The sequence below is a fragment of the Emys orbicularis genome, chromosome 2, assembly GCF_028017835.1.
Source record: "Emys orbicularis isolate rEmyOrb1 chromosome 2, rEmyOrb1.hap1, whole genome shotgun sequence".
Lineage (NCBI taxonomy): Eukaryota > Metazoa > Chordata > Testudines > Emydidae > Emys > Emys orbicularis.
Genome location: NC_088684.1, coordinates 198,606,981 through 198,623,426, shown reverse-complemented (window position 1 = coordinate 198,623,426; position 16,446 = coordinate 198,606,981). Strand labels below are relative to the sequence as shown.

Sequence of the window (16,446 nt, the reverse complement as noted above, 5' to 3'; positions counted from 1 at the left end):
GTCTCCAGTTCAACTCAGCTCTGGTGAGGCCTCAGCTGTAGTATTATGTCTAGGTCTGGGTACCACACTTCGGGAAAGATGTGGACAATTTGGAGAGAGTCCAGAGGAGAGCAACAAAAATGACAAAATATTTCGTAAACCTAACCTATAACGAAAGGTTAAAAAACTGGGCATTTTTAGTTTTGAGAAAAGACGACTAAGGGGCATACCTGACAACAGCCTTTAAATATGTTAAGGGCTGTTGCAATGAAGACTGTGATCAATTGTTCTCCATGTCCACTGAAGGTAGGAAAAGTAGTAATGGGTTTATTCTGCAGCAAGAGAGATTTAGTTTAGATATTAGGAAAAACTTTCAAACAATAATGGTGGTTAATGGTGGAACAGGCTTCCAAGAGAGGTTGTGGAATCACCATCACTGAAAGTTTTTAAGAATAGGTTGAACGAACACCAGTCAGGGATGGTCTAGATTTACTTGGCTCAGTGCAGAGGGCTGGACTTGAGCTTCTCACGGTCCCTTCCAGCACTACATTTCTATGATGCAAATCATCATTAAAATTGGTAACCAATATGAATATCATATTTTATTTAAGTATAAAAATGGGAAGCATTAAGGGAATATGGAACACAATGAGTAATCAAAGTTTCACTGCGTTTTTTTAAACATTTATCTCCAAAATTATATTTTGTTTGATAGTAATAAAAATATATACTTCCAATGGTTAATATTACAGGGCAGAACCTGTTCCTGCTGAAGTCAATGGACCTGATCATCGGCAAACCCTCTCAGTTTCAACCAACTTAAAGGTGATAGCCTTCTGCATGGTGTCTATCAGCACCTTGAAGGACATTGTAGGGGGTGATACCTGATAACTGCACGGCTTCGGCAAATCTGGGGATATATCTGTACATGGGTTGGAATAATAAAACCATGTTGGTAGTAACAGAAGAAAATTCAGATTTCAAAGTCACTTTTTGTGGTGAGACTGAATAGATCTCACTAAGTCAGTAAGGACATATGCTCATTTATCAGAATGGTATAGCATTCTCCCCTGGGCCTCAGATATTACTGAATATAATCCTTCTTTACAGGCTGATCCTAAAGTAACAATAAGAGTAAATGTAGTCAATCCATAAATAGCTCAATCCACCATGAAAGCAGAAACAGAATTAACACTGATACTAGAAGGGATTTTGAAAAGCCTGAGCAATTTTACAATGGGATCAAATTTAAGAGATAACATTTTTCAATATCGTTATGGGACTCGGGTATGGATGAATTCAATACTCTGAGATTTGAGCTTTCAAAAACATTTCCTGTTTTTCTGTAAAAGAAAATGTCAGTCATTAAAGACTTGATCAGTGAGTATTTTGCATTCTGAATTTTCTGGTTTTCGTAGTAGATAATAATTGAACGTCATTCTCTATCATCTCAATTTTTCTGGCATTTACATTCATTCTAGGAATACAAGTACTCATTTTTCCCTTCTACAATTTTAATAACATGTAGTAAAATACTTTTCAGACATTTATTTTCCTTCCAGAAGCAACTGTTTTATAGATTACAGATCCCAGGACACCTGCCAATTTCTCTACAACATTCAATCAAAATTACATGGAGGATAGAGGTGAAGAATCTCACCTCTTACATACCCCCACCTATCATGAGAGTCCTGCTAATATTAGAAGTGGGAAGCAAACCACAATATCATGTTTCCCCTTACAGAACCTTTTAGGAGAAATTCACCTCAAATAAGGCAGTAGGATAGGGGAAAAGATGCTCTATGGAGAGGCAGTGTAGTCTATTGGGTAGAGCACTGGCGAATCCTGGGTTCTAGTCTCAGCTCTGTCTGATGTGCTGCATGACCTTGGGCAAATCACTTCCTCGGTTTTCTTTTCATTCTTTTGCTGTCTTGTTTATTTCTGCTGTAAGCCAGGTCTATTTCTTACTATATGGCTTCTAACTGAGGCTTTCTTGGCAAAATCTGGAATTGATACTGCTTCCTGTATTTGGATAAACCAAGCAAAATGATGATCTTCCAGTATTTATTATCAATATGAATTCATTGTTACAAGCATATGCATGCATGAAAAGCAAGTGTATTCCAAAGCTGTAGTAGAGAATCTAAGAGTTGACTGAAAAGAAAAACTCTTCTGGCCCTTTTGTTATGAATAAAATCTTCTAGATCAATAGAATCTGAACTGCTCACTGCAGTCTGCCTGTCTGCAGAGAGCGTAAAGGTATGTCTACACTGAAAAAAGAAAAGAAAAAATAAGTGTTCTTAATTTGGGTTAGCTAACCCACATTAGCTCACCCAGGTTAAAATAGTAGTGGACACATGGCAACTCTGCTTTTAACTGAGGTTAGCAAAAACAACGAGTCTGGTGGCACCTTAAAGACTAACAGATTTATTTGGGCATAAGCTTTCGTGGGTAAAAACCTCACTTCTTCAGATGCATAGAGTGAAAGTTACAGATGCAGGCATTATATACTGACACATGGAGAGCAGGGAGTTACTTCGCAAGTGGAGAACCAGTGTTGACAGGGCCAATTCAATCAGGGTGGATGTAGTCCACTCCCAATAATGGATGAGGCCGTGTCAATTCCAGGAGAGGAAAAGCTGCTTCTGTAATGAGCCAGCAACTCCCAGTCCCTATTCAAGCCCAGATTAATGGTGTTAAATTTGCAAATGAATTTTAGTTCTGCTGTTTCTCTTTGAAGTCTGTTTCTGAAGTTTTTTTGTTCAATGATAGTGACTTTTAAATCTGTAATAGAATGACCAGGGAGATTGAAGTGTTCACTTACTGGCTTATGTATGTTACCATTCCTGATGTCTGATTTGTGTCCATTTATTCTTTTGCGGAGGGACTGTCCGGTTTGACACCTACAAGATCTTTATCAAGCATTCGTAAAACTACAATACCCACCTGGGGAAGTGAGGAAACAGATTGACAGAGCAAGACGGGTACCCAGAAATCACATACTACAGGACAGGCCCAACAATGACAATAACAGAACACCACTGGCCATCACATACAGCCCCCAGCTAAAACCTCTCCAGCGCATTATCCACGATCTACAACCTATCCTGGAAAATGATCCCTCACTCTCACAGACCTTGGGAGGCAGGCCAGTCCTCGCTTACAGACAACCCCGCAACCTGAAGCAAATACTCACCAGCAACTACACACACCACACCACACCACAGAAACACCAACCCAGGAACCAATCCCTGTAGCAAACCTCGTTGCCTACTCTGTCCCCATATCTACTCTGGCGACACCATCAGAGGACCCAACCACATCAGCCACACCATCAAGGGCTCATTCACCTGCACATCCACTAATGTTATATATGCCATCATGTGCCAGCAATGCCCCTCTGCCAGGTACATTGGCCAAACTGGACAGTCCCTCCGCAAAAGAATAAATGGACACAAATCGGACATCAGGAATGGTAACATACATAAGCCAGTAAGTGAACACTTCAATCTCCCTGGTCATTCTATTACAGATTTAAAAGTCACTATCACTGAACAAAAAAACTTCAGAAACAGACTTCAAAGAGAAACAGCAGAACTAAAATTCATTTGCAAATTTAACACCATTAATCTGGGCTTGAATAGGGACTGGGAGTGGCTGGCTCATTACAGAAGCAGCTTTTCCTCTCCTGGAATTGACACCTCATCTATTATTGGGAGTGGACTACATCCACCCTGATTGAACTGGCCCTGTCAACACTGGTTCTCCACTTGCGAAGTAACTCCCTGCTCTCCATGTGTCAGTATATAATGCCTGCATCTGTAACTTTCACTCTATGCATCTGAAGAAGTGAGGGGTTTTTACCCACGAAAGCTTATGCCCAAATAAATCTGTTAGTCTTTAAGGTGCCACCAGACTCCTTGTTGTTTTTGTAGATACAGACTAACACGGCTATCCCCTGATACTTGAGGTTAGCAGTTCACATAAAAGCATATAGAGGAACCAGGTTTTGAACTAATCTGAGTTAAAATCTGGTCTGCCAAGTCTTCATTGCTATTTAATCCGAGTTAGCATCGTATCTTTTTTGCATGTAGACAGACCGCAAGACAAAACATGAGAGGTATGATCTATTCCCATCAGTCTCAATGGGGTGTTAACTCTGAAACCTGAAGACCACAATGTAACAGTCATATTATTTCATTGTTGACCCTTTTAGTAGAAACACCTAATTAATGTGGTTATCTTACAATTTTAGGTCGCCTTCCCCATATCTCCTTGGCTAACAAACCCAGCTGCCCATACTTCCAGCTGTTTCCCTCAACCCATCATAAGTCCTGAAGTGCAGTCAGGAACTAATCAATACAAAAGTCTGCGGCACAGTGAATAAAACCTGAAAATATGCAGACAGTGTCGAAAAAGTCAAAATAAATATCACAGAGGCTACTGTACTGAGTGTATTATTATTTTTCAAATATAACTTAATGAAAATTCATTTAAAAAGAAATTAAAGGAAGTTGCTGAACAATTTCCAGTCTGGCATCATATATGAAGAATTGTTTGTATGGCAAAGGAAAATGTTCATATTGCATCACACACACAAATGAACGGTATCAGAGTACTACAAAAAGAAGTTAGTAAAAATCAAGATTACAAAAAAAGTGAAGAGCAACAATGCCAACATGAAAATCCCAGACCTAAGAAAATTAGTCTTTTAACAGAAAGCTTTTTTCGATACAGTGCATCCTGTTTTCATGAAACTGGAAGGATCAGTTATTAAAATACTAATAGAGTCCCATTACAACAGCTAGGGTCAACAGCAGAAGTAAGCAATCTCCCAGGAAGAACTTTATTAGATTCAGGATGCTCCAATATGCTCATGTATGAATTGCTGTGGGACCTAATTAGAAGTTTGGACAAAGATTGAATATTTGATAGCAGAACCATAGAAAAGTAGTGAAATCTGGGTATTGACTACCACAGTCCAGATTTTAGAAATACAAAATTAATCTAATTAGCTCATTTCTAGTTAAATCTGTATACTCTTTGGAAGCTGCATTAATCAGAGGTTAATAGGAACAACAGTTGCGTGATTAATCTAACTGGCCACAGGATATTACCCTTGTATCATAGAAAATATGGCTAAAAGAGGATTTGTTTAGTAATGAAAAATGTACCTCGTTTGATAGTGGCGGTTTGGATATATCAAGCCCATGTTAAAAGTTAAAGCCTAGCATCCTGCAAGCACTGTCTTCAAGTTTCATTGCAATTTAGTGCCCTATCCTGCAACCCTTACTCATGTTAACAGCTCTTACATACGCAAATTGACCTCTGAATTCAAAGCAGTCACTTGCATGAGTATAGGCTATTTGTGTATGCAAGGCACATAAAATCTTTAATATTTTACACGTATGCCTGCATTAAATAGAAACATTTTGTAAGTATCTGCTGTCATACACTGCAAACAGTCCCTCCACTTACCCTACACAAAGTGCTCTGTCAACACATTTGAATTATACCATCTCACAAAATTCAGGATTATTCTAAAACACTCTTCTGAAAATTGGTGTAATACTGCATTTCTCTACTGATACTAATTATGCAATTCAAAAGGATAACAGCGTTTACAAGGATATTTTTAACACTGTTTTTATTTAATATTTGTAAATTTATTTGACAGCAATCATGTGTCATACTGGAATAAAACAACTACACAAAGTATCAGTATGAGAAATTTGCCCTTAGATTTTCCTGTGGAAACAGCAAAAAGTAGGATAGCTCATAAATTCCACCCAACTCTTAAAATGTGAATGGGAAAAAATTAATCACATCTGGATCAACTGAATTCAGTAGATGCAGGAAACAAATGGTGACAGTTACACAGCCTTGACCAAAAGAAATAGAGGCTTTTGTAGGCCACTTTTATACAGTGTCATCAAAGCTGCAATACTACAATAGTGAATCCAATGACTTTTAGCCCACTGATATTTTCCTACAGGAGTTGGGCGGGAAAGGAATTCTTTCTAAATAAAAGTGTTGGAGTGCTGACTCTCATTTCTTTTAAGGGTAGAAGCTGGGTAAAGCTATCTTCTTGTGATATCAAATGAAGTTTCTGTTTCAGCAAGGAAATAGTGCATTCCTCAGGGTGAGCTTCTTAAGAAGCGAGGGAGCAAGAGTATTGGCACTTTTAAGACTTTAATTAGGACTATATTTATATTACTATATACCCATTTACATAAACATCACCCTCACACCCCAGCTGAGAGGCGTGTTGTACAAATGCATATAAAGACATGGATCCTGCAAGAAAGAACTTTCAGTATATGGATGGAGCATCCTGTAAATAGGCAAGCAAGTACCTTGCATTGACAGGCTTAGCTACATCCAAAGACTTTGGAGGCAGCAAGACATTTGCCCAGTACTGGGATTAGAGCATCATGATTAAATCTGACTGCAGGGAAAGCTAATGTAAAATGACCCAGCTTTAGGGGTAAAATAAAATGGCCAGAGTTACTATCATGTCTTTATTCTCCTAGATACTTCTGTTTTGGCATTCCTCAAGCAGACCCTCACTCCTCTGGAACCATCTTTGGTAGCCAATAACTAGGGGAGAACTTTAAGTGATTCAGTATTGTTTCAAGTATAAATCCACCTGCTAAGCAAGCCAAATTAAAGTGTATCATAACCTTTTCTGGAAGGCATTAGTATATCAGTCTTATGAAGCCTTAGAAACATAACGTATTTCACAACAATCCCAGAACCCTCAGTGAAGGTTCAGACTCCCAGAGGAGGAATTCAGTCCATTTTCACTGTTGCTAGTTTTAGACATCAGCCATTCAGCTGGAATGAAATGCCTTATTTTCTTCAATAGCCACAGAAAGATTTGCTTTCTCAGGAAGAGTCCATTTTATCCTTAAGAACTCCATAAAATGCAAGGTCCTGAATTAGGCCAGCTGTACAAAAAGAGGTCTTTGGAAGTAGAAGAACAGAGATTCGTTGCTTTGATTAGAGTGGTGATGTCCTCATGCTAGCAACAGAAAAACTAAACGAGACGCAACCTTAGAGGAGGAGGAGGAAAATAAATATTTTGATATCTCTAGAGCAGAATCTTAAAGATCTCTTTCACTCAGGCTACCATGGCTTCATTGTAAATGAGACTACCCTCACAATATGCCAAGAGTATATTCAAAATAGACATTGATTTCCAAAATTTTGTGGAGGAAGAATGAGGAGAGACTCAAGAATTGAGTCTGCCAATTAGGAACTTCAATAGGAGTGAAATCAGGACCTTAGAGACAGTCTTGTATCAGAAGAAAGGCAGTAGGGAAATAATCTGTGCTTACTCCTCAGAGACCATTTCTCTGAGTTGGAGGTGAAGGCGTGATTCCCACCTGAAAAACATACTTGCTCATTGAGGTAGCAGGCTAAAAATAGTGGTACTAACCATGGTAGTATGGGCAGTGGCAGCAGCACCACCATTAGGGCTGCCTCAAGTACAAACCTAGCTCATGCTGCCACTGCCTGCGCTACTGTAGCTACACTAGTTTTAATGTGCCAGCTCAATCAGAGCTAGCACACGTATACCCACTCAAGCTGAGAATCACATTCCTAGATTAAGTATAGACGTAGCTTAAGACACACCTGTTCTGTGAAATTCATGATACTGGACGCATGAGGGAAACTCAGAGGCTGACCACATATTATCTGGATTTCCCATTGTCTTTTACCATACAAGCAGGGACATAGTGGCAAACAAGGCAAAAAGATGTTGCCACACCAAATTGCAACCACAAACCACAGGAGAGCAAGTACCTAATCTTATATTTTTTCTTGTTGATGCGTGCTGCACTGACTGTGTCTAGTCACATAAGGAGCAAAAGTTTTGATTGGTGTGAAATCAGTTCACAGAACTTGACATGTGTGTATGTGTGAGAGTGAGAGAAAGACAGGCAGACATTTGCCTCTGTTGAGTAGTTTGCCTATTAATTGAGAGGATGGACTTGGGCCCCAGTCCTGCAAAACCCTGCACTGTGCAGAGCCCAAATGACTTCAAAGGCATATGAGTTTGCCCGTGTGGAGTCACTGGCAGGATCAGAGCCTAAATCTGTAGAGATGAAGAAGAAATGGTACTTCCCCCCCTTTTTTTGTAGGTGTAGATCTGGAAGCGAATTAAAAGCCTGTTAGTTATTATTACAACTATTACCAACAGCATTATCTTGCACTTCTGTAGAGCTTTTCATCTCAGGATCTTATGGTATTTTACAAGTAAGTAAACTCCACAACACCCAGTCTGGTAATTGTATTTCACTCCCTTTACAGATGGGAACACTGTGGCACACAGAGGTTAAGTGACTTGCCCTAGACTACACTCTGAGTCGGCAGTAGAGCTGAGAAAAAAAACACAGGAATCCTGACCCCGAGACCTTAGATTTAACCAGAAGGGATACACTCCTAATATTATCAGCATTCTATTTCCTTCCTCAGTTTCTATGACCATTATTATATTCCTCATTATTTCTTATGGGAAGGAAAAACACAAGGAAGTACAACACAGCATGGAAGAAATAGGTCAAAACAGCATTTCTGGAGAGTTAGATAACTGACAAAAGTATTCTTGTGCAACATATTTTCAAGTACAAATAGCAATACTTCTTCCCACATCTCAACGGTGGAATCCTGCAAGGGGAACACGGAACTCCGCTCAGTATAATGAAAAGACATGCCTCATTAACTCTTGGACATCTTCTCATTTCTTGGTCATAAATCCTATTACCTTGTATTACAAACTGCCATAAAACTCACAGATAAAAGATAATTTATGCTCAGTGTACAGAAGCTAATGTTTCTGTACTCCCGAGAAGCACAGTACCAGAAAATGAGAAAGTATGTATGTGAAACCTTAAGCCATTCGTACTGAGCATGGGTAGCATGATAAACATGACTCTGAGGGCCTAATGTTCTTCAGCCAGGGTATATCCTAATGGTAATTGACATTAGCAAAATTTCAAGCATAAAAAGTATGGACTAGTACATAAAATATCCTGCTCATAAGAAATGATTATTCCTTATTAAGGATTCTTTTTTCACCACAGAGAGAAATATGATCACTATTCAGTGCAGAGATATGTATCCTATTTTTAATTTTTTGCTTAAATCATCACATTGGAAACTGCTTCAAAGGAAATGTCACCTGCTGGAGCATCTACTCTGCCTCCCTATTTATAGTCAGAGGAATGTGACATACTAAAAAAAAATAATTTCCACTAGTATGCAATCTTTCCTTTGAAGAAACCAAAGTGCTTTACAAGTGTTCGGCTAAAAACGAAGCTCTTAAAGGTATTATTTTACCCATTTTACAGACAGGTAAATAAAGGCACAGAGAGAGGTTAAGTGACTTACTAAGGGCACAACATGAGCCAGCGGCATTGCTGCTTTCCTGACCTAATCATGTTGTCCACTTCTACAAATTCAGCCATACATAGAATTCAATCTGTCAATTGATTCTTTTAAGATTCACAATGAATGAGGCAGGAGATCATTCTTAAAAAGTATAAAAAACTGACATTAAATTGATTAGGTTATATACTTTCATATACTTAAAAACACATTGTATGAACAGGGATTATAAATGCTTTACCAAAAAATCCTCTGTCCTCTGATAGATATATTAATTTATAATACAGGTTCCTGCAATTAACTCTATCTGGGGCTACATCTTAAAACAATCCAGAAATTTAAACTGATTAAGACTGTGGCAGCCTCCCTAGCAAGTGGCATATCTCAATGGGAGATGACACCAGTGCCCTGGGATCAGCAGTGGCTTCCAAATCTGTTGATCTTCAGGGCACAATGAAAGGATCACCGTTTATTCAGGCTTTTGGGGAATGAGAAAAATGATAAAGACTGGTGTTTGTGGGTGAGGCAAGATAGTCACACCCCAAAATTATCTCTGCTGATTATTTCTGAGGGGTAGGACTAGGGAAAGCTGCTGGCTTTATGTTAATGTCACCCTGTTTCTAACTATGTCAAAGATGTGTACAGCACGGGGTAGGTGTACTCTCCATTTTGGTTATAAATAAAAAACAAACAAACAACATATAGGGAGGATACATAATATAGAACTATACTATACTCTTATGTTAATAGGAAAGAGTCTAATTTTATCTTGGAGCTAAAATGCTTTTTGCTCATACTTTGCTGTCCCAGAAACCCAACAACAAAAATGGATCCTTCCTCCTGAAGAGAGAATGCTTTCCGATCTGCATGCTACATGAACGTGAAAGATTTCCTTGCAAGACGTTGTCACAGTTAAGGGAAACTGTCTTGTGTTCTCCCTCTGTGGTCCAGCAAGGGCACCTATTTTTAAGCCTTCGGCTCCCAGTCGTCACCTCTCTTGGGCAGAAAACCCTATCTTTTCCCTACCTAACTGGGATTTTTCCAGGCTACACAGTTCCCTGCCTACATTGTATTATTCCCAGGTAGCCAAACTACCCAAACAGGCCAGCGTCAGTGCTTTGCTTTTCCTTCAATGGCTATCAACATCATAGTTGCCCACAGTTATAAATTACCACAACTCTTTCTAAGCAAGCATATTTATTCTTAAGGTGAAAGCATCAGAGAGAAAACATTAAAACAATAAAAGAACCTACTCGTACACTAATAAGCTTACCAGAGATCACCCCCACTCCAACAAGGCCTCTGGTAGGAGGTCGTCCTTTAAATATGACAAAGAGGTTTTCCTGTGGTTACAAATTCCTAACAGCTTCAGCTTGGAGCAAGAACGCAAACTGTGCATATCAACCTGTTTCTTTATACAGCTTGGGCCTTTAAAAGCTCCAGCCTCCAGGAACAGGTGAACTGCAAACAATGGATCTCTCCTCAGGGCATAGCTTCCAAAGGTTTCGATTTTGAACAACAGGTGGAGGGCATTTGCTTTCATCTCCCCCCAAGTATTTCCCAGGAATTCCACTTCACACATACTGCCCCCCCCCCAAATCATTCTTGTCTGCCACATTGTTCAGTATAGTCCTTTGATCATCCAGGCCCACAATAATACGTAACCTTTGCATTTAATATAATGGACTCCAAAGATACTTAAACTTAATTCAATAGGGTTTTTCAAGAATATTGCAGGACACTGCCACATCTGTCACAGATATCCTTATCAATTTTATAATTTGTCTTCATGTATCATGCTATCCCACTTCTTTTGTTCCTCACTTGCATTATCTCAAAAAAGTCAGTTCATCTCCCACTGTGCTCTAATTCTCTCCTACCTTGATTTTAAATTACAAAGCAAAAAGAGCTGTCATTTTCCATAGCTATTTACAAGAGAAACTATCATAATGTAAACCTAAATTGAACGGAATAGGAAGAAAGTACTTCCAATATAGGAATATTATTTATTCCTATTTATAAACTACTTATTTGACCTTATCTGGAAAACAGAGGGTTAAAATTATTTTCCGAAAGAATGGAAGATAATGGAGATGACAAGTTTAAACCAGCAATGAAATGGAATTGTGTGTCAGTTAGTTTTAAGATTGCTGTAAGATTCCTGCCCCCTGAATCTGCCCTTTATTTCTAAATACTAGAAACAGCCTGGAGTTATAAAAGTCATCAGCTGGCAATGCTGTACACCAGCCAGAAACTGAGTGAAAGAAGCATTAGCCTATGCCAATGAAAAACAGTATTAACACGTTTTGTAAAAGTGTAATAAAGGGGTAAAAAATTATCAGTAAAACAAAACCCCCCACTTAACACACTGCACAAATAAGTAATAATGATACAAAGGACTTTTGTTCAAGTTGTTAGGGGGGTGAATTATTCCTTCAAAATTACATAATCTTAGCTCTGACATTTTAGAAGCCATTTATAAAAAACAAAGAATTAAAATAGCTACATGATAAAAGCAAATATTTTAAATGCTAAACTGGGCATTTCTAATCTTATTGAAACTCCTCAAAATGCTCTAGCTAGCCTTCTCAAAAGTTTCCTAAAATTAATTTAGTGTCAGTACAGTATGTGCAAATCACTCACAGGCAAATTACTTCCCACTTTCAGATTTGATCGCAATTATCCTTCAGCCCAGGTTTTTCCTCACTTTGTTCGGTATCTAGCCTTTTAGCTCTGCAACTAATAATCACAGTCATTCCTTGTCATAGTGGCAAATGAGCTCCTGTGCCCAGCATCCCTCCTACAGACAGAGTGCCTCATGTTGATAATGTAGAATTCGCCTCTGTGGATTTAAATCTGCAATCTCTTATAGAACCCTATTAATACCTCTCAGATTACAGTGAAGCATGCATGCATAGTGCAGGCTTGGTCATCAACCTTGCCAGTGAATCTCATTTTATAAGACAAACTGGATAGAAGTGTATAGCTAGTTAAACTTCTAGAAATCCAGCCATCAGAAAAAAATATTTCCAAACAGAAGCCAATAAGTAGCTGTTAGAAAAAAAGCTCTTTTACTCAGCTTTTGCTTCTAAATTAATTCTTAAAAGTGAAAGCTGCACAAGATATCATTTGTGTTAGTTTCTGAATCAATAACTGGATAAAAACCTGAACATCACAAAATCAACACATTTCTAAATAGATTCCCTCATTAATCACATCTGGATTTCTGTCAAAATAAATTGCACCACTCGGACTATATGAGAATTCTGTCTGACATGTTTGTCAAGCCCTTGAATTTTCCCCTTTTGTTTCTCTCTCATGTGACAGTCATATATTTCTGTTTAAAATGAAAAACAAAGGGGAGAGGGAGCTACGTTTAATTCCATTGGAATTTAATTTAAAAGTTGAAAGATATTTCCATTCATAACCAATTACAAAACTGAATAAAGTTTTAGCTCTTACTAAATTTTCACTTTTTCAGTTTCCCACCCTCTATTTAAAATCTGTTCTTGGTGAGTTAATCCTGATCTCTACAGACAGAAGGTGCAAAATATACCATTCCTGCAGGGGTGCGGCCATAGGTCATCTCCCAGCTGCTAGAAATATATTTTAAATCTAGAGTCTAATTCTACAATCCTGAAGCAAGTGAAGCCTTGCTGAGGGAAAAGGCAGTTTTGACTGTTGGAATTGCAGGGTCATGTTTATTGGGGTCTCACACTTCATTTCACTTACAGTTTGAAGTAGGTAGATGAGGGAACATTCTTGAATAACTATAACTGGAGTGGGAGTGATATTAGTTGCATGAAAGAGAGTCTCCACTGATGCCATGACTTGGTCAAAGCGTCCTCCAAGTCCACCCAAGGTCACAATCATATCAATCTAAAAGAAAAAAAAAATCAAAATTAAAAAAAGGAGAACTTTAAGGACAGTTCTCTAAATACAAAACAAAATATCAGAGTTTATATGACAGGAACACAAACAATGCTTTAACTTCAGAGGTTTTCACCCAGATGAACAGTCTTTGGAACAGGAATGTTACTCCAGGATTTGGCCATCTGTCTGCTGGCGACTTCTAACTATCTATGGGCTATTACTGGTCTATTTGCAACTCCAGTGACTTCAGTTAATTTGTGCCTATGTGTTGGTGAACTCACTGGCAGCTCAAAAGTCCAAATCTTCAGAGGGGTCCTTTAGCTCACATTAGTTGCCCATGTGCTCATGAATTAAACCCAACAGCCACAGCTGAGGACACTTTTGAAGATACTATCTGTAGAGGCACTTGCTCTGTGTTCCCATAGCAAACAGAGTCTGATATTAATGTCGTTCTAGTACCATTGAATACTATTATGTGACTCCTGGGTTAATAAAACTTCATGTATTTGCTAGGGCTGTAGACTAATGCTTTATAAATTCATGGTCAGTGATGGTTAATCTAATAACGAAAGAACAGCTAATAACATCACACATGCACATAGTATTTTTCATCCAGAGATCTCAAAGTACTTTAACAAACATAAGTATTATCCCTGTAGCGGGGTGGACACCCGCTCCTGCCTGGGAGGGCTTGAAAGCAGCCCTAGAGAGGGCTGTAGCTCTAAAAGCTGGGCTGATTGGGGAAGCGGCCGCAGCTGGGCCACACCCCAATCAGGCCACAGCTGGCCTGTATAAGAGTCTGGGAGCCAGGAGCTCAGCAGTCTCTCTCTGCTTGTAAAGAGAGAAGGGTCTGGCTGCTAGGGAGCTGAGCAGGGTACTGGGAGTGGAGCAGGGCTGGGGTAAGGCTAGAGGAGCTGGGGAGCTCCAGCCTGGAAAACCCCCAGGCTGCGGGCCTACCTGAGGGCCTAAGACCAGTACCAAGGCTGCAGAGGGGCAGCCCAGCTATAGAGAGAGGCAGCAGGTCCAGCCCAACCTTGCCTGTGATGAGTGGCATATACTGCAGTCTGCCCCAGGGGGTGGGGCTAGATGGTGACTGGCAGTAGCCGTACACTGAGGCGAGGTGGGGTTAGTGGGTGGGGGTTCCCCTGGGGGGGAAACCCTGAGACTGAGGGGTTCTGCAAGGGGGGGCAGAAACCCAGTGAAGGGGCACCGGGGTCCTGGGAGGGACATGGGGGCCAGAGTGAGGTAAGGCGGATCACTGGCCTGCAGAGGGCGCTCCTGGCTAGAAAATGAGCTAATTCCCGAGGATGACCAGCAGGAGGTGCCGCAGGGGTGAGTCCCACTCCTACAATCTCCATTTTACAAATGGGGAAACCAAAGCAAATAAATGCTTACGGGTTATATGCTCTCACCCCCTTATTGCAGAGTACCTTACTTCAGGAGCAAACCCTCAATTGATTCGGTCTACTCAATCAGTTAAGTATTGGTGAGTGTAAGGATGGCAGAATCTTGCCCTGAGTGACCTGCAATTCTCCCCATAGCAAGTCAGGGGCAGAGCCAGGAATAACATTCAGGTCACCTGTCCAGTTGCCTGGCCAATAGAAAACACTGCTTGGAATAGGTCACAGTCTGCAGACTGGGTTATAATCTCAACTCTGTCACTCAACAAGCAAGGCACAACCTCTTCATGTTGTATCTTTCCTTATCAGTAAAATGGGAACATTTGCCAGTCTTTGTAAAGGGTTTCCAGACCCTCAGACAAAAGGTATCATCTACATGTAAACTATGATTATTAGTAGTACCATAACATAGGTCAGTTATGCTCAGTAATGACTTTTTTTAAAAGATGCTATTTTCACATTAGTCGTAACTAGGGCCTTGCCACAACGCAGCTCTAAAACTTTTACGTCTGCTGTGAAATGGCCATCTGGTGGAATTTCCAGTTTTATAGAGCTTTAGTCTACAGCCAGAGTGACTACATGACATTTTACGCAACCCATGAGCCACATAATGGTACTTCATGTATCTGGAATGATATATTAATAAACATCAGCTTCTATTTTTATTACAAGGGCTAAGACTTTATGATTGTGGCATACTTGTTTGCATGCAAATTAAGCCCCTTTCCTTTAGTCAAGAATATTGCCACCTCTCCTACTACCCAGGGACGGCCTTAGTGAAAATGGTGCCCTGGGTGAACTTGTATTTTGGTGCCCTCCCCTCCACCCCCAATCACCACCCTTGGCTCCTACAGGCTCCCTGGGGCCCCCCCGGCATTGCCTCTGGGCCATTACTTATACTTCATATGGAATGTCCACAGGAAAGTCCATTCAGTGTAGATGGGCGTCTCCCATGGTCCATTGTGAGTTACGTGTAGGGTGACCATATTTCCCTATACTGAATACGGGATACCTGGCAAAATTACTCTTATTCAGGTGAGTTCAACAGCAATCAATTGTACAAACATTCAAATTAACATCAAGTTGACTGAGCCCGTTAAAAATAAATACTGCTAGTTGGATTCTTTTTATTTACTTTCTTATCCTTAAGGCTTTAGGGTTCACATAGGGAAGGGTGACACACAAACCCTACCCCCCCACACACACAGGGAGGGGTGACACACACACACTCCCGTACATCTCTCTCACACATGGTGGGGAGGGGGTATGTGACCACCCAACCCAGCCCCCTCTGCCCGGCGCTCTCAACCCTCCATGCCTGGCTGGGCACCCGGGACGGACCCGCCTCTCCTGGTACCTGGCACTGTGTCTTCCCGAGGCAACGTGTGTGTGTGTGTGTGGGGGGGGGGGGGTGGGGGGGAGAACGCAGGGTCACATGCCCCCTCTCCCCAGATTTCTGCCAGGGTTCACACCAGAATGTGGCTGCCAGCAGCCTTTCGGCACTGTGAGGGAGGGAAGGGATGGGAGCTGCTTCCAACTGCAGAGGAGGGGAAGGGATGACCTGGCCCATGTCATCTCTCCCCTGACCCCTCCCGTGTGGCTGGAAGTAGCTTGTCCCTTCTTGCCCACACAGTGTCGAAAGGCAGTTAACACCTCCAGGCTGCTGCTGACCACCGACATAACCCAGCCGTCTCCTATCCCCCGGCTACAGCGCTTACAGGAAGGGGTTAAGCCTGAAGGATGCATTGTGCTCCACGGCCCAGGAAACCTGACTGCAGGGGCTTCAGTGAACCCAGCCAAA

General features: G+C 40.7%; 1 protein-coding gene across 1 annotated transcript in view; it reads right to left on the bottom strand.

The window, feature by feature from the left end:
• TPK1 (thiamin pyrophosphokinase 1) overlaps nt 1-16,446 on the bottom strand; it is a 512,062-nt gene that overhangs the window by 155,897 nt on the left and 339,719 nt on the right. The window contains exon 8 of the mRNA XM_065399761.1: nt 13,105-13,251. Coding sequence (XP_065255833.1) covers nt 13,105-13,251 — 147 coding nt within the window. The remainder of the gene's footprint in view (nt 1-13,104; nt 13,252-16,446) is intronic.